Here is a 24243-nt window from a genome sequence, read left to right as displayed (position 1 = left end):
ATGTTCTACTGCATCTATTGAATACTCAGCTAGAAGACTTGAGTCCAAAGCTATAAAAACACAACAAATTAAAAATGCAATATAGGCTATATGTCGTAATTTTCAGGAATCAATTGTCAACCAGTGAGAACTAATAAAAAACTTTTCTACACAGCTTTGAAATTTGCATTTATATTCCAGAAATATCCTCCAATGCATTGTCAGCCATATCCTAAAACTTTCATACAAGGAGGCACAGTGCTGTCCATGCTTGTTTTAAGGCAGTTTTAATTCTGACCAGGTGGATTTGAAAATACAAATCAAGAATGGGGAAATTCATCTGCATATAGAGTTCCAGCACCTGTGGATACCAATGGCCAATTGTCCAGCAGTAGGATTTCAATATACAGATGTAAGTAAAGAGTTTTGAATACAGATGGACTAGAAGGGGAGGGGAGAGCAGTAGTAGACTAGGTAAGAGTAGATTTCAGAAACAGTACACAGGCTTCATGCAAAAGGTACAAATCAATGTATAAACACATACCTAGAATAAGGCAGCTGGTATTGATTAGCTCCAAGGCCTTAGTCTGCTAACATTCCTTTGCAGTGGTCTGGAAATGATTAATGAGATCTGGCTGTTCATGAACTTCTATGAATTTAGAGCTGCATATAATTTTTGGAAGCTTTATCCACATCTTGGAGTTGCCTGGCACTCACAGATAAGTTTTAGTAAATTAAGAGACCAGTCTAGAAGTCCTTATTTCTTAAGTTAAAAGGAGTTTTGCTGAGGAAAGGATTTTTCAGGAATGGGAGAATAAAATGCTGTTAACTGCAGATGAGTTCATGCACTGATTCGTTTAAAATAGAAATGCCCTAAAAAGTAGCAAATACATCTGAGCCATTTTACCCTTGAAAGGAACCACGGAAAACAGGAGCATCAGACACTGCAAAAATAATGGAAAACTGCTGTATAACATTACCCACTCCCTCTGTGAAAGTGTTCCTATGTGATATAAGTAATGAGGTTATCAGCATAAAGTATTTAATATTAAAGATTTACATTTCATTTTCTTAATGTCTTGTAGTTCCACATCTATCTTTGGGCAAATATGACCCAGATTTACTGGGATGCAGCAGTCACCTTGAAGCTGTGCTCTGTAACAGCTGATTAGCATTATCTCTTAATGTAAAACAAGTTCAGCTTCTCTGACCTCATTAGAGGGAACTGAGAGCCTCAGTAATATATATTCCTCTAGCTCCTTCCAATAACTTGATTTATATGGAGAAAAGTTTTAATGACAATTGCTGCCACTAACAGACCAGAAGTCTTTAAGGATGTAGAAGAGTCCCAAAATAATTATCCTTAGCACTAAAATTGAAGAAGGAATCTGGAATAAGAGGTTATATTTTTCCCATAGCACAAAGTCTGCAATAGAAGAGTCTCTCCATCCATTTATATCATACAAAATATATCAATATAGAATACATCCAGAAATGCATATTAATCTGTTCATAAGTTTAAATATGTGCACCTGTTTGCTGTTCAGTCTGAATGATTATTCTTTTGATGGACAAACTAATTAAAATTCTCCTACATTGCTTATTAGTCTGTTTTATTGAATGTAAGAATTTGGGATGGTAAAATGAGTGGTCTATGGACCTGAAACCTTAAGTTTGTACCTCAATCAAAAGTAAAAGATAGTGATTTCAAACTGAAATAACTGTTTACAAACTTCTTTCTTTATAACAGAAGCAAGGCAATAAATCTTAATTTCACACATTTTTGATAAGAATTTAATGCAAAAAAATGGCTTGTAGTTAACCTGTTCTAAATATTTTTTACCTGTGTTGATTGTAAATTAATGTGTTGGCATCCTTGCTGCTTTCCACCTACTGAATTTTTTTTACATCTCAGAACTAACAAATATAGCAAAATGAATATAAAAGCCTCTTTCCTGTAGTCCATGACTAGGGACAACAGGTTACTTCAGGTAAGACTGGAGCATATTGGCTAATGATGCATAAATTTGCAAGCTTGGTCTGTCACTCATTTTTCAGATTTATCAAATGTCAGAGTATCAGTGATTTTTCAAAATTACTTGGGCAGGAGGAAAGTATGACCTATGTTTTATTAAAGGAATACGCTAAATGCCAAAAAAACCTGTCAACCCAGTATTTAAGTATTTAAAATGACACATGTAACCTGGATAATATCCATTTATCTTCTGGTTTAAAGAAAACCCTATGTTTTCATGGTGCTCTGAATTTGAGAGCTTGATCCTGGTAAGCCTGTTACCTGGTTTAAGGCCCAATTACTGGTCACAGGATAAATAAAATATCCAATAAAATGATATGCTGAGATAATTCAAAAGGAATCAGTCACACTACTTCAGGCTGATGCTTTTTTGTGCTAAAAATGTGGCTCTTTGAAAATAGACTGCTTTTTTCTCAAACACAATTTTTTCCTTCTTTCTTGTGGAATTCACCTAAAGGTCTTAGCTGTGTGCATTGCATTATCTTTCTAATCTCTTGGCAGAGCATTTTCTCCCTTGCCAGCTGATGTAATTAAAAGGCATGTTTGCATGTGAGTAGGAATACTGCACACCTTGGAAAAATCTGTGATCCCTTGGTATTCACCTGAAATCACCCATATAAGATACTAAATGCACAGCTTGGACCTAGAGTCTCCTTAAGTCCATCATACTCCAGACCATAGCCAAAGAAATAGCTTTTTCCTCCTAAAACACAGATGTTCCAGCTTTTCTAATACCTGTGTAAGGATGACTATTTAAATGAACTGCTCACTGGGACTTAAGTGACTCTGAGATGATATGAGACTTACCTAAACACACAGGTCTGCCTCTAAATCAAGGTGGCTCTGGAGGCTGTTTGGTGTGAAACAATGTAGGACCTACAAAAATTGAGGAGGTAAAGCTGCACCTTGGGCTGCAGAAGGCAATGGTATTTTGTACCTTTTGCTTGAGCAGCTTTAGCACCTAACAAAGAGCTAACAAAGGGATTTCTTGTAATATATGAACCACTACCAGCCTGCAAATTCATCTAATTACTGCTTCAGAAATAGACATGTTCTGCCTCTAGCAGTACTTTTAATAGTAACTTTTCATTTACCCCAATAGTGAATGATCAGACAAGTGAAGGCAGGCTTAGCACAAGCAGAAGACATTATAAAATGTTAAGGCTGATGTTATAAAATATATTTGTACCCTTTTAAATGTGACAGGAAAGCTGAGCACATTTTATGTCATTATCTTCAGTCTGTTTTCTTGTGCTAAATTGTAAGTTATAGCTGTATATGCTGTAATGTGTGCTTTTCAGGCTTTTGCTACAAAAATCTATTTCTCTAACCCTTTTCCCATAGATGTCAGGATGAAAACAACAAAAAACTTCCTAGCCTCAATAGCATTAATGGGGGAAGGGGGTACTGGGAAAGCAAAGGGACATACAAATGTTTTTTCCCCTGTGTGCTTTCCTGTAGACTAGGATATTGACCTGTGGCACAGGAAATGCAAAAAAACTGTTAAACAAGAAGTTTCTTTGTATTCTGATAAAGGGATATAATAAAGGACAGAGGTAATGCAGATGTTAAAAAAAAAAAAAAAAAAAAACAACCTACATCTGAGTTTTCAGTGTTTCACAATGGTAAGTCTCTATGTAACTGCATGTCATGAGTCAAGATAAAGCATACCCAGCTGTACCATTGAGTATGTTCTTGCCTATGTATTTTGCAGGAAATAACAAAAGAATCACAATGTAGTCAGGCAAATAAGTGCAAAACAAAAGCAGCAACAGGCTGATATGGATTTGTGAGAAATCTGAAATCACTCAAAGTTGTGTTTGGTTGGACTGTCTGGGATTGTTCCTCCTGCCCTCCTCCAGCTGCTACTGCAACACCAGTCAAGCTGCAGAAGTTGGTGAAGTCTCAAGCTGAACCAACTTTTTGGTATGCCAGCTGTGTGCTTTGAGGGGGAAGCTGGGTGACTTGCTGGTTAACCTGTGTGTGCTGCCTCTGGGGCTTCTTCCACCCCAGTTTCCTTCTGGGAGGAGGCAGTGTGGAGTACTGCACTATAAGCTTATAAGCTTAACCTTGCTGTCTCAAAGCCAGTCTCTGACTCTAGCCTGGGTATTACTGCTCTGTGGGTATGACTGAGTTATCTGGATAAAAATCTCACCTGTAGGTATTAATTACCCTTAAGGGAATGCTGTCATTACTTGGCTCAAGAAAGCTCTCTGAAGGATATTGAGATAGAGTAACCTCTTGACATCACTTCAGTGTGATTAATATCTGAAAATACTTTTGCTTAATCATTACAGAAAATGAATTTACAGTCTTGCTCTTGGAAAAATAGTCTTCTCAGCTTTCAGCAGAGTGTAGTGGAAAAAACACTGGACCAGAGACTTGTTTGTTCTTCTCCAGGCCTTATTTAATCTTTGCATGGAGAGCTGTGCAAAAAGAGCTTGCTGAATTAGCCAAATAGGGGGTGAGGAGGGTGAGTGTTACTGATTTGTTTTACAGATCATCTTGAATTTCTGTGGCTCTGTTCAAAAAAGGTGCTGAGCATCATTTCATACAGAGGACAGTTTGTAGCCACTGGCCTTCATGAAGCGTTCTGTGACCTCTTGCTGGTGTAAGGGTGTCTCTTCTAAATTCATCTCTTTCCATAGATACACCCAGGTGAGACTATTGACATTTAGGTGCCTCTCTGCCTGTGCAGCTCTTGTTCCATAGTCTGATCAGTTTTTGCGGCTGGCAATATTGCTTAACTCTTAGTCTGAACTGATGCCGAAATCTGGCACCATCTCAAACAATGACTGCTGAGAAACTCCTCAAATTAGAGCACAGTGGGAAGGAGTGAGAAGCTAGAATGGCCTGCTGCTGCTGTACAAGGAACAGAAATGGAAATCCTTGCGGGCAAGAGACATTTGGGATTTGTGTGAAGGGGCCTTTCTAGATCACATTTATACTCCCAAGGGATGATACCACTTTCACAAAACTGAAAAATAATCATATTGAGAAGTCACAGTAGGCCACAACAATAACCTCATACCATTGTGATTACAACACTACAATATCATTCCCCTTCTCCTGAAATACACCTTCAAGGATTGAAACATAGCCACTTGGAGCTGGAGGTTACTGCTTAGAGGGACAGGTAGAATTGAAAAGCTGTATTATCTGCCTATGAATGAAGTACTGCTGATAACAGCATATTTCTTGCATACTTTCTCACTCAAACTTCTTTTAAAAGTATCTTAAGTAATTACAGTATGAAGGTAACAATTAAGGCATGTTAAGTTCTGCTATAGTGCCACTGAAATTAGTTTACTCTTAGCCATGCTTCATAACCAAGTGAGGCTGCTGCCCAAATGTAGTAGTAGTAGAAACACAAAGTAGGAGACAATCTCTGCCCTGGGTAGCTTATGCTTTCGAAGGCTGAGAGACAGACACTGTTCCTTTTCTTTATCTCTTTGTTTTGGTTCTTTTCTTCCTGTAGTTAATCTATTTCCTTCTGCTTAAACACTTACTGTATGCCAGAGAAGAAGTGTCTACCTCAGCACTTAGCTGACCTAGTCCAGCTGAGTTCTTTAATCTCTCCTTGTAAGTTAGGCTTTCTTGCAGTTAATAAGCTACCATCAAAAGAGTGTTTTTATTAAGGAGATAAAGCTGCCTGCATTTAAAAAGGCTTCTAAACAATGTTTGCAGTGTTTATGATAATCCATAAATCTCTAACACTATGGACTCTAAACCTTGCTCCAAGTTATAGGCTGTAAACTAATGAGCAATTAGCAATGAAATAATAAGCTATAAAGTAATCATCGCTCTTTTCATTTCACAATATTATAGTTTTTCAGTAGTACAAAGTGAAAAATCTGCAAATAGTTAAATGACTAAATTTAGACCTATTTCAAATCTCACTCCTACTACTGTAATTCAGGAGCAACTCCAGTGCAAATCAGATATAAAGTAGGATAAAGGAAGGCAGGATTTTTGAGGGAAAAATGTTTTAAATGCAAATAAACACTTCCCCCAATCTTTTGCATTTCATTTGCAAATGAAGTTATATATTAATCAAAGAACAAGTACTTAAGAAAAGGTCTTTGGTCTGAGACAGGACTTTGGTCTTCCTGTTAAAACTGATAATTGTTAATACAGAAGGTTTACTGAATCTAATCATGTGGATAGCTGCTCTCTCCAAACAGAACACTAAGGGTCGAAACTTGTATGCAGACACAAGCATCTAAAATGAGAAACGTGCTGTAATTTCAGAGGTCCTCTTGTAAAGAAGAATTGACACCAAAGAGATGAGGCAGATTCTTCTTTTCAATAACCTATTGGCATCTGGGTGAGTAAGAAGCACTGGTAAAATGCTAGCCTAGTAATTAGTAGCTGGGCTGTATGAACCAGTGCAGATGGTTAGACCTCACCTCTGTCTCCCATAGTTTATTATCCTTTCTTGCTATGGAAAGAGCAAAAAAAAAAAAAAAAAAAAAAAAAAAAAGTGCAGCTGTCTCTCCAAGAAGGATTGTTTCATACCAGTGTTGGTCTGATTACAAACTAATGAGCAATCAAGCTCACAGTTTGCTTAGGTAAACAGTGACTTATTTTTCTTCTGTGGTCAGAGTGAAATATTACCAGGATAAACTTTTTTCTCCTTAAAAGAAACTTAATACTTTTCTTTAACAGTTTTCAATTCAAAACAACAAACAAAAGCTACCATTTTTCTATAAGTCCTAAAAAAAAAAAAAAAAAAAAAAGGAGGAAAAAAAAAAAAGTAACACCTATCAACAAAACTCAAGTGCTTTCTGATACTAAGATTGGTGCTTGAAACATACTTCTACAAAATGGCCTGAGAGAAAAGGAGGAAGAAAGATGAGAATTTCTTATGACTTGATGTGGTAGTTATTTGGATATCCTGCTTGGACTATGACATGATAGACAAGCAGGCTTAAAAATGTAACCCAAAAGTTAATCTTTAGCTTATAAGTAACCCTTCATAATTATAGAACATACCAGTGAATAGAGATGAAATGTCCTTGTTCTACAGGTGGCAAAGCAGACCTTTCCTGTTCAGAGTCTCATCACCAGCCATAAAGGCAACTGAAAAACAAGCATAGAGAGGTAAGGACTTTCTTTTTTAATATCATTTGTAATATAGCAAAGCAGAGCTAATAAACAGTCTCATTCTATTCTTTAAGGGGTCAGCTTGAGCAGGAAGTGCAGGCCATTCACTGCTGTTCTGTGAAATGCCCTTAGAGCAGCTCATATTGCAACACTTCAAGAGCTGACTGCAGAAAAACAGCACTCAAAATTACATCTGTCAGCAAATGCCAGATTTTACATTCTGCACCGCTTTCATTGCTGTTGTATGGCTTACTAGATTTGATGCCATTTTTTAATCATTTCACATATGCTCAGGCTTTTTGATCAGACACTTGTCCCCCTACATGCATCTGGGTCTCTGCAGCTCCTGGCCATTGCAGTGGCAGGGGTTGCACATGGTTGGGGCTTTGTTTGAGAAATTGCCACATGAAGAATCATAATTTGTCTCCCAGGGTCTCACCTAGTCAGCTGGAGAGGAGACTGAGGCTGGATTGCCTGCTGCCCCTGAAGGTAGGGCACTTGTCAGTGAATATGGTGTTACTAAGTTAAATAACCCAGTTATCTTCCTTGACAGTGACTCTTTAGAGGGAATATTATTTTCAGGACAGTCCAATATCTGTTTGATAAATGAGCTTCTACTACCATAGACATTTTTCTTTCTTTCATGTTAAACGTTCTTTATATTTGCGATCTTGTAACTTGCTGACTTTCTTTTTGCATGGGTTGGTTACAAAATGCTCAGTTTTCATTGGGTCCCCCACCAACACACACATGCATTTCATATTTTGTCTTTATATATTTTTCTGTTTTCAGGATAGTTTATTTGCTTTCATACTATCCATTTTAGATGGCTAGAATAAGAACCATATTCCCTGGTCTCTCTTGCTATGCTGGCCACATCTTAGGAGACAAAATTAGAGGTCAAACACTGACTGGAGACATACCAGCAAAATTCCTTTTCTCTCCCTCATGTGTATTTTCTTCTAATGCCAAGATTTTCACACACCACACCACACAACCGCTCCTAGGGGGACATTCGTCCTTTGGAGAAGCTGTGTGTTCCCAAAGGCTTGCCAGGAGTGCCTTCAGGGGCTGCAAAGGAAAGCTCAGTTTGCCTCTGCATGAGGCAGTAGTGCTCTTGTGTGGGAGTGTCGTGGGGCCTCCAGGGAGACATGGCTTCTGCTACGAGCTCTGCCCTCCTTTCGAGTGCTCATTAATAAAATGCTGCATTGCAGGGAGGAAAGCACTTGATATGCTTCACAAATGGGGAGGGGGCAGCAATGTGTTCAGGAGCTGCTTCCCCAAAGTTTGTACGTTTAGTGGCTATTATATCAAAGTTTCATTGTAGTTAAAGAAGCAACTCAAAATTCTCATTAAATCAGCCCTGAAGAACACTAACTTTTCTTTTAATAGTGCTTGACAAGATAGGAGGGAAGTGAGACAAAATGTTCTCCTTCCTAAGGAATGAAGGAAGAGAAACTGCCTGTCCTATGTTACTTCTAAAAACAGTCATATTATATTTTTCCATAAGGCATCAACTGTTCTTTAAAATGACACCAAATCAAATATACTTGAAATTGAACACTGAAGAATTTTCTTTCTTTTCCAGGCTTTATCCATTAACTTGCATTTTTCTCCCTTCCTGCAACAGCTATTTTAGCCTTGCCTGAAATCTCTACTCTTTTATTAAACTGACTCTTTTAAATGTAAGCTTTCTCAGTTGCTATCCAAATGCTTTCCAGCAGCACAGGCTGTGTATTAGCAGTGTATTATCATGGAGTTCCATCTGCTACTCCCCTCCCTCCCTGAAGTACAGCACAACGTGGTTGCCATCTAATTTCTTGTGTGAATTATTAGTATTTGGTGTGCTCTGCTGCTTTGGAGGACTGAGTAAGTATCTCCTTGCATTCATTTTCTGAACTTTGTCACAGTTGATGTTTATTTTTGTTATGGCAGCATTTTATCTTTGTGACCCTCTACAAGCTTTTATTAAAGTCTGCCTCTGTTTGGAAACTCTTACAGAATTAATCATTTAGTTTATTCCTAGGGATTTTTTCCTTGTTTGAATGTCTGTCTTTCACAACATCTTACTTTTTTCCTTAAGCAGCTAAAAACTAATAAAATGTGACTTGCAGACATCTCTTGTCTATGTCTTTCCAGGTCATTTGCATGTAAGGCAGATAAAAGGGGGAAGACTACCATCATTTTAGCCTCCATGTATAAGAAAGCCTTTTTGTGATTCTGTCCTTGTAGTATTAAAAGTATTGCTTTTCTTCAAGTCATCCTAAGCTGCCAACTATACTCATCTTTTTAGAGTGATTCAGCAAAATAGTATCTATGAGCAGAGAGGGAAAATCATATATGATGAAGAAACTGATACTTATTCATTGTACAAACTCAGTTATCTTGACAATCATATTCTGATTTGTTTCTTCCTTGTTCAAAGGTGGCATATACACCAAAAGTATTTTTTTCTGTAAGTAACCAAACCCAGAGATGCCTGTTTTGTATTTGGTAAGGTTAACTGAGGACACAGGGATCTCTGCAAATATTTTCCACATCAATGCTTGTAAATGGTAAGGTAGAGAGAGTAAGTGCAATAAACACAAAGCTGAGGAGATGAGCAGGTTTAAGTGCAAGTCCCAAATTCTCTCTAGATGAACATCTGATTAAAGTCTTCATGTGCTGGGATCTCTGTCAGCAATGCCCATGGTAAAACTAGAATTTATCCCACTTTGGGATGAATGACCAGTGTGTGATGCTTATTCCTATTATTGGGGGGGATGGACAGTGCCTTGTGCTGCTTTGGAGATCTCCCCCCCCCCAACCCAAATGCCCCTGTTGGGTCCTGCGTGGGAACTAGCTACTCCCTGCCAGGCTGAGCTCTCAGGGAAGCCACTGTGTTCCCAATAAAACCAGCACAAATGTAAACCTCTCCCATGTGGGCCCAACAGTTGATTAAAGCGCTGCTATGCAAACAGAGCTGTTGCCCCCCCCAAAAGCAAGGGGCAACAAAAGGAAAAGTAAACAACATATAGACTCTGTGCTTGGCTTTTACCTGCAGCTTTGCGTGGGGTCTCTGGGATACAACCTGCAAGACTGCTCTTGGCTCAAACAACCTCTTATCTGCCTGGGCATCTGCAAGCACTTGTCTCACCTCTGTCACTAGAACCCATCAGGGACCACAGCACCATGCTGGCTGCGATTCCTGGTCTTGTCTGCTCTTTGCTTTGCAAAAATTGCTTTGCAGTCCTGCTTGTGGATGTGGGATGGCGCTTCTGTGTGCCTGCCCTCTGTAAGATAGATGGGCCAAGTATCTGCACCTGTTTGCACAGTCCAAGGCTAAAAGATAGCCAAAGTGGGGATTTTGGGTATGGGATGCTGATTTCAAAACCTGTATTGTTAAGCTATGCCTGCTAAGGCTCTATCCAAAGATGAACATGACCTACGCTACTAAAACTGGAGACCTTGTCCTCCACCCATTCTTTCTTGCTAAACCTGGATTCTTTTCATGCTCACTTCAAAACTGGCTGTAGTAGTTCCCTTTTTCAGGCCAAATTCCTGCTGCTGTGATTGGTGAAGCGAATATTTGAAGGGCATGGTTGATTAGCTTCACCTGTTGGAGGTAGTTTACTACTTTAAGGAGAAAACTATTTCAGAAGAAGATGAAGCTTTGATCATCACTTGAGGTTTTCTTCCCTAGCAAGTCTTAGCATTTAAGTAATATTCCCACATTTAATCTCTCCATCCTAAAAATTCCCCCAAACTGGGATTTTTCCCATCTCAATGAACAAGTCATTTCCATAGCTGTGCTTTGCAATACCACAGTACTTTACTGCAAAACTGGCATTTGGTCACTTCCAGTGTTAACAGGCAACAGGAACTGCTGGATGTTACATCTGGTGTCACAAGTTTTCTCAAAGAAGCTTTACTTCAGAGCAGTCTCTGCTCAGAGGCAGTGTGGGTACAACCCTGCCCACAGGGAAAGGCTGGAAAGCAGGGCCCATGCTTGATCTTGCCAGAATCTCAAGCTCAAATGGACAATGTTCTGAATAGCCGTAATAGGTCTTTTAACTTCAAGATCTGTTATTAAATAAGTTGCTAAAACAGGTGACATATGCAAGTGTTTCAGAAAGCGTTTGCAAAGCTGTTTTGTCCCATTTGTCTCTACTGCCCAACAGATCTGTAATTTTTACAGAAGACTATACTTTAGCAAAGGGAGAAACAGTTTCCTGTTTAAAAACAGGTCCTGCAGGCTTTTATGTCAACAGTGAAACCACTAGAGAAGTTCTGGCTTGGCACTATCTTAGTTAGAAACATACTGGCTCCAGTTTCTTTTTTAAAGATCAAACATCTAATCTCTTTGGAGTAATTACAGTCTAAGAGATCAATCATCTGAATGCTCCAACTGGGTTAAAAGGGTATGGTTATCCTAGAAAAAAAAACTTTTTTTTTTTTACCTGTTTTAAACACTGATACAATAAAAGTAGCTGTGTCCATTGCAGTGACCACATCACACCTCTCAGTGCTGGAGTGTCTTATCTGATTGGTTACGCCATCGGTGCAATAACTGTAATCCTTATTTCCACTGTCCTACTCTTCCCTTCATTTTCCTCCTCTTGTTAGTCACATTTGGATTTTCCATCTTCTCTGTCAAGCAAATGGAATTGAAATTTATTATAACTATAGGCTAAAATCTTAGCAATGCATCGAAGTTAAGGTATTATGAATGGACATACGGCTGCATGGTTTGCATCACCAGTCTAGAATATTTTTAGAATCGGTGATTTTTAACCTCAGAACCCATCCTGTCACACAGCCCAATGCAGCAGCTATTCTCAGTTTAGCTCCACCCTCTAAGTATTACTCAGCTAACACTGATTCAAGAAACTATGGCAGCAACCTTAAGAAAACGGGGAAAGAAAGCTGCATAAAGGAAGCAAAATGCTTTTTGAAATGTTATGGTTTTTAGATTTTCATTCATCTAGTCAAAACTAAGATACCAAAGAGGTTTGTAAGTACCAAATGACTTCTGTACTTATCAAATGTTTCAGTTTTGCCACTGGTCGTATTTAACTGCAAAAACTATTTATTGTCTAATGCTCTCCAGCGTCAGGAATGTTATCCATTACCCACGTGAAACATGGAATGTGTGTTACTGAATCTATTTTTCTTCTTTCTTCTGGAAATGAAGAAAAAGAAAGATGAGTGCTCTGAGCAGCTGGTGTGGGTTGGTGTTTGCAAGTCTTCCCTTGTGGCTGTCTTGGTAGAGCATATGATTTGAAGTTTGTGCATTGAAAACTGTGAAGCAATGATGTTTCTTTAGAAAATGCATCCCCTAATTTACTCGTGAAACAGAAAACGTAAAGCTGTTTACTCTTTGTTTTGTCTTTTTTTTCCACTTTTTTCTTCCAGAAACTTGACTATGAATCTGTTGCAGGCTGTATGTGATAAAACACTTCAGATATACTTTTTTCTGTCTTGAAGGACTTAAATGAGACTTTAATAGGCTGTTGTTTGTCAGCTATCTATGGCTTCTACTGCTGAAGAAAGTGTATATTGCAGGTTGTCTTTAACATGCTGGATTTTATCTTTAACTTCCAGATACAGTCCTTGTGCTAATCTTTAAGGCACGGATGTCCTCCTCATCTTCAGCGTTGGAGACCGAGATCTTCCAGTACATTGACCTGCATCAAAATGTCCTCGTTGAGGTAGGAACTACATTGCATGAAATGACTAGAGTGCAGAACTGATGTTGGAGAGGCCTGTGCTCTACTTGCCAGACCAGTGTTTGCCATTAAGGTAAGGAGCGGGGCTCCAGGCCTGGCATCCGATGGGCTAGCAGTGCTGCACTCATGCTGCAAAGCAAGGCTGCGAGGGGAGAGTCAGTGCCAGGGACCCTCCAAGTGGAAGAGGGCTTTGCACAGACAGGGGGCTGTGGGCATCCTCCAGGTATGCTCAGAGAGGCTTCACTGAGCCAAAAACTTGCCTGGACTGGAGAAGCAGGCCATGTATGACGTCCTCTCACTTGCTTTACAGCAGAACTCTTTTTTGTATAGGCTTGTTCTTGAGGAGAGGAGACTTGTCAAATCCTGTGCTGTTTTTGTCTGCTTTTTTGTCAGTTTCCCGGGAAAAGGCAGAAACAGGAATTGGGCGTAATTAGTCCAGTAAATATTGCTTATGTTTTAAACTTATGAGCACTTCTGAATCTTATGAAGATTGCCTAGATAATTCAGATATAAGGCTAGATAATTCAGATATAAGGCTATTTCTGCAATGCAAACTATTGGTTGTGATCCAGTCTAACTCCTTGGAGACTGGATTTTAGATCCGTTCATGACAGTGCGAATACCTAACAGTGCATATGCTCTCTGTTTACAATATAAGGATCTTGAACCATAGGAACCCATCTAGAACCCTTCTGTGTCCTGAAGCTTTCGCTCCCAGGAACTGACCTGCTTTGACAGGCGCCATATTGTGATCAAGGAAGGTAGAAGAACTGCAGCAGGAGCTTCTGGAAGGGGTTTTTTTGAGAAAGCTCTGCAGAGGACAGATAAAGGAGTCAGATGCTGATGGCTTTGTTGTGGGCCAATTCTGAAGCAGGCACTTCAGATGCAAGTAAGGTGATCCAGGGTCCTGATAAGCCTTTACCAGAAAGGTAAAGGTACAGAGTCCACGTCATTGCTGTGACAGGCTGGAAATAAAAACATCTTCAAATGTGATACCTCTTGTGTTCAAAGGCAAAACAACAGATTCCTGGGTTTTAGACTTATTGGTTTATTTAAACTATATCTCTTGTCTTCCTGTACAGAACCTTGAGGAATGGGTGGCTGTGGAAAGTGATTCTGTTCAACCAGGTCTCAGGAAAGAAGTAATACGAATGATGGCATTAGTAGCCAACAGACTTAAAGTGTTGGGAGCCACTGTTAATTCAGTAAACCTGGGGTCACATCAGGTGCCTCTATCATTCTTGTATTTAAAATATTATATTTTCTAGTCTCATGTTATACCTATTATGTTCAGTGCTATATATACGCTATGACTTACTGATATTTTTGGCAGCTGGATATCAATTTATCAATAGTCCCATAGTCAGTACAGCAATACTTTAATATTATAAGGTTATGTCATTCATTAGTTGTAATAAATACATTTAAAATTAAAACATCAGCATGCACTTGGTATACAACTGATTGCCAAAATATGTAGCAACAGAGTATGTTAATAATAACAGGGATAGATTACCTGTTGTTGGATCAGAGCCCAGAGATGCATTTCTCTGCCTAAGAAAGAACTATTTCACAAATTGGGTTTTTCTTTGATTCCTGAACAAGAAGCTGCTGTGCTTTAATATTGCAACATACTATTATTGGTGAATATAATGTAGTACACACATTCTTCTAATTCTTGTTTCTCACTTTCATTAGACATCCAGCTTCTCTTGGTCAATCCTGAAATGTGTTCCACATAGTTGTACATTACAGGATTAGTTTAAAGTCTTAACCTGCTTTCAAAACAGTATGAAATAGCTGCTGCTGCCTCCTGCCAACAAAACTTTGTTTTGTTTCTTTATTTGAGGTCATTACAGGCCTCCTGGAATCTGTCTGTTGCAAGACCAAACCCCCAGTTAGTTTGTGTGGCTTTGGCTATTTCAATGTCATGGTGTATACTTTTGTCACTACAGCACACAGCTTTGTCTTCTCTCCCATCAAGATTTGTTCACGAGGGAAGTAAAAGTTCAGTAAAGACTGCGTTCGTGGAAGTAACACTTTAGAAGAGCTCCATAAAGTCCCTATAGAAGCTGACTGGGTGGGGAGAGGATCTTAATTTCTCTGTGTAGTTTAGAGTCAGTCAAAGTCAAATTCAATGATCTGATCAAATCTGAGTCAACTGAGTATGTAAAAGTAAAGAAAATTTCAGTTCTTTTTATAACACTTGCAAGTTTTTATAAAGCTTTGTTTTTGCTTTGTTGCTTTTTAAAAACTTTCTGTAGTTGCCTGATGGCCAGAACCTCCCACTGCCTCCTGTCATTCTTGCAGAACTGGGCAAGGATCCCCAAAAACCCACTGTATGTTTCTATGGTCATGTGGACGTGCAGCCTGCCAAAAAAGATGATGGCTGGAAAACTGACCCTTACACACTGACTGAAATCAATGGTGTGTATATTATCGTAATTTTGGTATTATTATTTGAATGCATCAATGAGATTTGGAGTGGGAAAAGGTTCCCTATATATTTAACTGAAGCATGATGACTTCTCTCATGGAAATCTCTGGGACAAATCCTGTAGACTCAGGTCTTGATGACCATGCTGTGACTAGTGAAACCTCAGAGTGATTGCTTAATATCTGGTGTGGAAGAGCCACATGAGATTAATGCTGCTTTACAGACTATTAAATAGAGAATATATTTCTGCTCTAAAATTCTTGTTGGTTTGTTGAATTGACCATGGCCCTCCCTCCCGCATTTTGTCCTTGCTACCTAATCCTGTAGTCCCTCTACCCTCCTAACTACAGATTAGAAGCATTCACAGGGGAAGAATGTGAGGCCTCTCTTAATGTAATAATCCCTCCACTGTAATTAGCTGGGCACAGAAAGCACCATTCACTGAAGGAAGAAAAATGGTGGATGGAGGTCAGTGAAATCCATCCCTGTATATAGCTGTGCAGGTAAACACTAAAAAGTTACGTATCTAGACTTGGAGCTATGTACTTCTACTGTGATATTTATCTGAGTTTTTGCTGCTTGTTACCTGAACTGACTGATATGTGCAGAAGCTGCATATTGTGTCAAGACATGTCAGACATGCCAGGCATGTCTGGTGTGAACTGACAGCTTCTAAGAACAAAAGTGGAACTCAGATTTGTACAGTACCACAGGTAAAAAGAAAGAATGTACTAGGCCACTGGGAAACACCTGTCACCTTATTTAAAACAAGGCAATGAAATCCTCATTATATTGGCACTTCACTTGACATACTACTATGACTTCTGTGGCAATAGGAATTGCTGATTGCATTGAAGTGGCAAGAGAAGTTTCAAAGATTGCTTAAAAGTTTCGTCTCTTCTTTTTAAGGAAATCTCTATGGGCGTGGAGCAACAGATAATAAAGGACCTGTCTTAGCTTGGATATATGCAGTAGAAACATTCAAAGCCTTGAAATTAGTAGGTATTGGAGAGAAATATTTTTATTATCATAGTATAATATAATAGTATAAAATAAATTTATTTACCCTCCTGTGAGTTAGATGATATGTCTCAATTCCAACAGATGGCATGCATTTTGAAATATTAGCTTATTTCTAATGCTACATCCAGGATGCTGGTCCCACTCCAGGAACAGTCTGGTACTGAGCATTTATATTTTGAATAGGCTGTATGCAATGTAAATATGGTATTGCTGTTGTTGCCCTGCAGAGTAAAACAAAGGGGAAGGCAACCATTCAATATATATACTATGTACATTAAATGCCTTTGAGACCCTGCTCTCTTGAGAGCTTTTAAAATCAAACAACATAAATCAGGGATTGGTCATGAAGACTCATCTCTGCTGTTACATTTGGCTGATCTTTGGTCTTGGCTACCTACAAGCTACCTTCAGTTTGTGTGCATGTATAAAGAAAATAAGGATCTAAAAATGCTCATATGTAATGGCATATTCTTTCAACAATGTATTAGATTTATCAAAGAAAATACTTGGCATGGGTGTGTTAACCAAGCACAAATATAATCCCTTAGATTGGCATGTCTCTAAGAAATGAGCTTTTGCCTGAACTACTATAATGACCAGCATAGTTGTCTTTAAGTCAGTCTGCATGTTTAATAATTTTGGGGTAGTTTTATCCCCACTGCAAGGCTAAACAAACATGCAGTCTATTCTTATAACTTGGTTAGCTACCTTCCTTCAGGCAAATTTGCACAGTGTTTTGTTGGATTGTTTTATGCCTCTGTTGTGATGTTATGGCATAAACTGCACTTTAAGTCTTGATTTTAAAGCCCTTTCACAGCCTGCTGGAAAACTGATATTTTTCATGCATCAATAATACTGATTTGATCTCAGCATCCCTAAGTGCTAGTAATGAACTTGCAAACAAGCACATGTAGTTATTTGCCTACTTATTAGCTATTGTAAATGGATACAGTCACAGCTGTCTTACTGTGCCTTTTCAATTTATCAAATCAGTAGTAGTTATTCTGGCATTTTAACAAGCAAATTTAAAAAACAAAAACAAAAACAAAAAACCCCCAAAATGTTATCGTTTAGAAGCCTTTCTCTAGAAAACAGCACATAAAGGTTCTCTTAATTTCCAGTGAATTGAAAGTGCATCCTTATGAACTAGCAGCCGTACAGATTCATGAGTGCTAACAGGACAATTATAATAGAATCGCCAGAAGCATATCTGCCACAATGTGACTGACCCTGGCTTTAGATAACATGTTGGAAAAATAGCAGCAATGGACCTTTGTCAGTGGTTCCCACATGAGCACTCCTGGTGGAAATATGAAAGTCTGGAAATTTTCTGTGAATACGCCACTGGTATTACACAGTTAGACTTTCCAAAGCGATTAAAATATTTAACAGTACTGAGAAAAATCCCATTTAGTGAGACAGTCCAGCAGGTTTTCTGGAAACCTGAAGTAGGAAAAAAATGTTCTCTTTTGCATTCTACTTCAAAAATAAAAGGGAGAGAAAATCATCAGGAAAAATAAGTTTTGCTGGGATACTATTTGTGTGCATCTGTCAATGCCTTTTTCTATTGGAAAAAGACATTTATCTTATCTCCTTGTTTTCCTGATATAATACATACTGCAAGCCAGTCTGCTATTGCATTTTAAATGATTCTTTTTATTTTTTGAAAATGCTTGTTCCTTACCCAGATTTCATTAATATTCATTTAGGCTATGCCAGTAAACTTCAAGTTTGTTATTGAAGGTATGGAAGAAGCAGGATCTTTGGGGCTAGAAGAGTTGCTTGAAGAAGAAAAACGGTGCTTTTTTGCTGATGTTGATTATATTGTGATTTCGGACAACGTTTGGCTCAGCAACAGGAAGCCTGCCCTTACGTATGGGACACGGGGAAACGCCTGTTTCTTTGTGGAGGTAAAGGACACTGGTTTGAACTGGGCCCGAGTATGGAGTGGTGAGGTACCTGTAATCACATCTGTCTGTACATAGAGAAAGGCTGAGAGCAAGCTTAACATTTACAAATGGAGGCCCTTCTTATGCACTCTTTCCTGCTCGTGCAGCTTTCCTGTCTCATTTCAATTTAATCAGCTTTATTCACTTTCATGACCTTCTCTTCCACGCTTACACTCTAGGTCCTTGATTTCTTTCCTATCCCATTTCTCTCCTGCCACTCTTCCGCTCAGGTCTCATTGCCCGCTCCTCACATCAACTCTATTCTCTTGCACTGTTATTCCTGCACGCGCGCACACACACACGCACACACACATGCGTGCGCGCACACACACACACACACACACACGTGTGTGCACACATACTCACTCCAAAACTTTCTTCTGCTCTGCCCCTTTGCAGCAGATACTGCTCAGTGCATAGTACCTGCCTGAGGGGACTCAATTTAGTCAGATCCCTGGGTTTAAAAACTGTACAACATTTTTTGTAACCACTCTAGTATATTTAGCAGCCAACATGAGCCATTGCTAAAGAAAGAACAGAAATTATTCAGCTGGAAAGTCCCTGTGAAAGCATAAAAGAAATTCAGAGAGCAGGATTTAAAGAACCAGACAACTAGAGAAAACCCCCCATTAACCTTTATGTCTGAAAAAGAATAAATTTTTTTTTAACTGAAAGAACTTCATCAGCCTTGATTCAATTCTTCTAAGTCTTGGTTAAGAAAAATGATGCTATTAAAACATCAAAAATGATCTCTGCCTGCTACCAGACAGTTGACTGTAATGAGCTTTAGAGAAGAATAAACAAGTTTGTTGAAGGAAAATAGTTTATGATAAACCTGAGTATGAAAATGTGTCTGGGGAAAGAAACCATTAAATAAATGAAATGCCTTTCTGTATTCTAAAGCTCTATGATTCAAGAGACCTCTAAATTCTTATTTGTTGCAATTTGGAATTGAGGGTGGACATATATTTTCTTATTGCTAAACAAATAAGATTGTCTTGCCTTCATTATGAAGATTTTGTATTAAGTAAGAAGGATAAAGAACTCGAAGGATTTATTCCATCATGTCAGAAACAGTAATATGCAAGTGTCTCACTTGTGATGTGTTTAATCTTACCAAAGCAAAAGGGGGAATGGAGAGAGACACTTGATTTCAAATGCCTGTAAGTAATATAGACAACTGAATTTTCTCTAAGGGTTTACAACAAAGCTATATCTTCCGTTTACCAGAAGCAGCTCATTCCAAAACTTATGTTGTCCATTTTATAAATAGAAATACGTAGTTTTCTGTTTATTTGTGGACTTGTTTGAAAAGCTGAAAGTACCTGCTCCAGTGAAAAACAAATTCTCACAGAACAGTAAGGGAATATTTGTATGTAACTGAGGAATTTTGATACAGGTTGAAAGTGGTGACAAGGACCTTCACTCTGGGACTTTTGGAGGTATCATTCATGAGCCAATGACAGACCTGATCGCTCTGCTGGGTAATGATGAGCACCACAGCTCCCGGGGGTAACTGGGAGCAATGGGGAGCAACCCACCTCAGAAAGGCTGGGCTATGCTAAGGTGACCTGCATAAGGCAAGTCTAATGTAAGCGAGATTCCCAGGTTTTCAGGCATGGTCAGCATTGATACAGGGACAATTGCTGGAGAAGGAGATGTTCCCAGTAAGGCCAGGACCTCAGAAGTGCTCCTGACCTGTCAAACTGTTTTCATTCGTATACTCCTTTATACTTGGATGTTAATCAAGAATAGCTAATGATTAATGGCAACTTGAAGTCCAGTGAATACGTACCCAGTTAGTGAAACCTGATTTTTTTTTCAGGCAGATACTGTAAACAGCAGCTCCATGGATTTCTTGATAAATTACAAAATACCCTAAGTTAAATGCCACAAATTGATAGCTGTGGACAGTTAGGGAATCATTTGGTTAACTCAGTTGACTTAGGAAGAAGGGAAAAGATGTGTAAAAGAAATAAGTACTAGAAATAGGTCCTACTGTTAGTAATATCTTTATCTTATTTTGTAGATAGCCTTGTGGATCCCACAGGTCATATTCAGATCCCTGGAATCTATGACAATGTTGCTGCCCTGAGAGAGGAGGAGAGGAAATTGTATGAATCGATAGAATTTGATCTAGAAGAACATAAAAATAACTGCAGAGTGGAAAAATTCCTCTATGACACCAAGGTAAAATAACATCTGTATAAATGGTCAGCAGAAAGAATGTAAATGACCTATTCATAGCACTTACGGATAAAGTCAAACTGAAAGATATTTTCAGTCAATGGCAAACTCTAGAAAATAAAATAAAGGAGTGCAGAGCATGAAAATGTCAATAAAATTAAATAAACCTGCTGAAGATGAAAGCTACTGGGGAAAGTAATCCAAAATGAATAATCAATGAAAAGGAGTAATGTAAAACAAACACTTTAGCTACCCTTCTCTTGTCCTGCAGAATCCCACCCTGCAACCAACCAGGCAAACGCAATAGGCATTAAACCCCTCAAAACAGAGCAGACAGTAAAGAAGAAGTTGTATTCAGATCTGAAAAGTGGGAGGCAGCTTTAGATTGATGTGTTTCGGGCTTTTTATTTTTTTAATTTTTAGTTCAGATTTTGATGTCTGCTGAGCACGTCAAAAAGCTCCTAAAACTAGAAGCTTTGCCAGCATTTACAAATTATATTCTAAATGGGGAGGGGAGAAGAAAAAAAAACAAACAACAAAAAACCCAAAACAGTAGGTAAGGGCTGGCTTAGAAAGATCTCTCTGTGCAACAGTGGCAGCTTGGAGACAAGAGGGGATTCTCATTCATTTTTTATCACTAACATAATTATACCAGTATAGTATAAGGTGTATGCAATTATTCCCGTGAAAAAGCTCTGAATTAGCTTAAGCTATACTGTAATAATCAGTAATACACAAGTATAGCATAACCATACTAAAGTTTTGCTACTGTGCCTATACCAGGATGAAGTAGTGCAACTTTAATGTGTAGTCGAGGCTCTCTTTTCGTAAAACTGAAGTACAAAAGAAGCATCACTGTGGAGTTCTACTTTGCAATCACAATTCACATATAAAGAGCTGCTAGAAATGATTGTATTTCCTTTCTTTTCTTCTTTAGAATAAACATTTTCATTTTTTCCCTTCTCATGTCTTCCAGAAAAACAGATTAACTTGGTTACTGAACATAATCATCTTACCTCTTGTATTATTTGATGAGAGATACTCATTGGTAAAAGAATATCTTCCTTTCTCCATTTGGGAAACTTATCAGTTCTGCCTGGTATCTTCTGAATGGGTCTGGCTAAATTGTTTTTCCTGCAAGTAGGTCAGAAGTTCTGAGATCATTAGGTGGTCAGATCAGAAGTTGTTCTGGCCCCAAGAAGCATCAGATTTATTTATTTTTTCAACCCAGATTAGTTCATTAATCTAAAGCACATCTAGTAAAAATGTTTAAACATATATTGCGTGGGTTATGTAGAAATTATCACAATGTTATCATCTGAAATGAAAAACATCAATCATCAAATATTAACAAATACGTAAATAGTATAGTCAATTCTTTGGTAAAATTTGCATGGGAGAGAAAAGAAAGGACCCCCAATATGTCTTTTAGAAATGCAACCTATAATCTCTTTTTTAGCCTATTTTACATTTGCACTGAAAAAGTTTTACTTCCAAGATGTTTCTTAATAATGGTCTGCTTTTTCTATTGTCCATGAATGGCTGTTCTCCAAATATTTCTAGAGGTAAACAAATGTTGATTGAAAAGTAGTGTTTTTTAAACTGAAAATGTTAGCAAGGGTTTAAAATACAAATCAGACACCTTTAAAATATAGAGGTCTCCAAGTACGGATTTTAGGATGGAAAAAACTTGTTTCTTCACTTTAATTCTGTAAATTGTGAATGGTTCTGGTGTCATCCCTTGTATTTTGGATGTTATTTTTTTGAAGGAAGAAATACTTTTACACCTGTGGCGTTATCCTTCTCTCTCTATTCATGGGATTGAAGGAGCTTTTCATGAACCAGGAATTAAAACAGTCATTCCGGCAAAAGTAATAGGCAAATTTTCAATCCGTCAAGTTCCCCACATGGACCTTTCCGTTGTTAAACAACAGGTAAGAGGCATACCTTTTTGTTTGGCTTGTTCTGTGTAAACCAAGTCCTTCTCAGTACCTCAAACGTTGACAACCAAAGCAGCAAACTGAGTGTTTCTAGCATTTGGCAGTTTATGAGACTAGATGTGAAAATGCATGTGTAAGTTTATGAATTGAAAGAAGATGAACACTTCTGATGGGTATATTTTTTCCTTGTAGGTGGTGGAGTACTTGGAGAATGTATTTTCCAAGAGGAACAGCCCAAACAAACTGAAAGTATCTATGCCATTGGGTGCAAAGCCCTGGGTTGCTGATATTAATGATCCACTATATATAGCAGCAAGAAGGGCAGCAAGAACAGGTAGGTCTTTTTTTTCATTTTTAGTATCTTCTATGCAGCTTTAAAAAGGAATCATGCTCATCCTTAAAACAAGTGAGATTTCCTGATTCAGTGGTATAGTTGTTTACCCTTATGAATCTGTTATTGATTTCTGTAGGACAACTCAGCTAGTAAGGCCTCTACATGTTTGTATCTTGCTGAATTGGGGAGTATTTAGGAGTAGCCAAAAGATCTCTCTTAGTTTTTTTGTGTACTGATACAAAGCCAGAGGTCTGTAGAGTGCAGCGGATTCATGAAATCAGTTGGCTCCACACTCAAAAAAATTTTTTTCGAAAAAGTTATTTGTTTGAGCATGTGGCCAATGCTTGATAGCATTTGTTAGCAGAAGAAAACATCCTTGTTTCGCATAATAAGATCCATTCTTTCCATGTGTTTCAGTTTTTAGAGAAGATCCAGACTTTATTCGGGATGGCTCAACAATTCCTATTGCCAGAATGTTTCAGACTATAACACAGAAAAGTGTGATAATGCTTCCAATTGGAGCAGCCGATGATGGGGAGCACTCCCAGAATGAGAAAATAAGCAGGTTTCTTTTATTTGTTCATTTGTGGTATAAGAGAAGAGAGGAGAGCTGAAGTGCCCTTGTCGCCACACACAAGCATTGCCAGATGGGAAGCTTTGCTCTCCAGTGGACCGTCCCAACCTACCATCTCCAGCAAACTTGTTACTGTGCCATACATAAAACAAAATTCGAAATTTATCAAATACTGCTATATAACTTTTCATAAATTGTCTACTTAATCTTTAAATCCATCATGCTGGCAATTTTCATTTTGAAATTTGCCTCTGACTTTAAAGGTGATGATGTGGAAGGGCACTTTTCCCTCACAGCATCTGTTTTGAAGTATTCCAGCCAGATGTGCTCAGCTTAGTAATTAAGTAAGGATTTTGATGTTTTTCACTTATGGGCCAAATGGAGCTAAAGATGTATTTATATTACAGGGACCAAAACTAGTGTAATTATACCAAAATCAGCTTAGACTTGTCACTCCTCATTATTCTTTCGGGAGCCATGGTAAGACACTATTCAGCGTGTTGCCAGAGTACTTACTCAGCTTTTCAGCTAAGTCATGCCAAGCTCCATGCCACCATGGGGAACAGGAGAATCCTACTGATTTTCCCCCCTGCCCTCCCGGTGTAGCCCCAACCCTCACAGTTACAGACAGCAGTAATTACGGGACACGACACTAAAAAAAAGCTTTCTCAGAGTATCCCTCAGAGGAAAGTCAATTGCAGGAAATCCAGAATTACAGTGCATCCTTTTCTCAGGAAGCCGTTCCTCTATATCTTCCTGCTGTTCCTCACAATGTAAATGAATGAAACCAAGCTGAATTTGTATCTTTCAGATGGGAGAGGCAAATGAAGTCACCTGTATGACCATTTATTTTTGGCTGTCAGTTGTGCTCATGACTCAAAAATTTGCCATCACAGCAGGCATGAACAAGAAAGCTAGAATGTAACAATTCTTTTCTTATCCTTAGAGAGGTGGTTTTCCTCTTTTACCTT

At 38.4% G+C, this 24243-nt stretch overlaps 1 protein-coding gene across 9 annotated transcripts in view; it reads left to right on the top strand.

The window, feature by feature from the left end:
* Positions 1-3595: 3595 nt before the first annotated feature.
* CNDP1 (carnosine dipeptidase 1) overlaps positions 3596-24243 on the top strand; it is a 27667-nt gene continuing 7019 nt past the window's right edge. Inside the window, exons 1-15 of one of the 9 annotated variants that reach the window (XM_026100726.2) lie at positions 3596-3940; positions 6266-6341; positions 7044-7117; positions 7552-7609; positions 12704-12810; positions 13911-14054; positions 15093-15255; positions 16175-16263; positions 17998-18198; positions 19637-19721; positions 20267-20427; positions 21401-21472; positions 22194-22358; positions 22557-22698; positions 23116-23263. In XM_026100726.2, the coding sequence (XP_025956511.2) occupies positions 12736-12810; positions 13911-14054; positions 15093-15255; positions 16175-16263; positions 17998-18198; positions 19637-19721; positions 20267-20427; positions 21401-21472; positions 22194-22358; positions 22557-22698; positions 23116-23263 (1445 nt within the window). In that variant the 5' untranslated portion in view covers positions 3596-3940; positions 6266-6341; positions 7044-7117; positions 7552-7609; positions 12704-12735. Of the gene's footprint in view, positions 3941-4513; positions 6342-6740; positions 7118-7551; positions 7610-12703; positions 12902-13486; positions 14055-15092; positions 15256-16174; positions 16264-17997; positions 18199-19636; positions 19722-20266; positions 20428-21400; positions 21473-22193; positions 22359-22556; positions 22699-23115; positions 23264-24243 lie in introns of those variants that run through there. The other 8 variants (XM_064507129.1, XM_026100728.2, XM_064507131.1 and 5 more) reach the window with 8 other exon arrangements.

This window comes from Dromaius novaehollandiae, chromosome 2 (genome assembly GCF_036370855.1).
Source record: "Dromaius novaehollandiae isolate bDroNov1 chromosome 2, bDroNov1.hap1, whole genome shotgun sequence".
Classification (NCBI taxonomy): domain Eukaryota; kingdom Metazoa; phylum Chordata; class Aves; order Casuariiformes; family Dromaiidae; genus Dromaius; species Dromaius novaehollandiae.
Note: the sequence above shows the minus strand (reverse complement) of the source record. Positions and strands in the feature narration are given on the sequence as shown.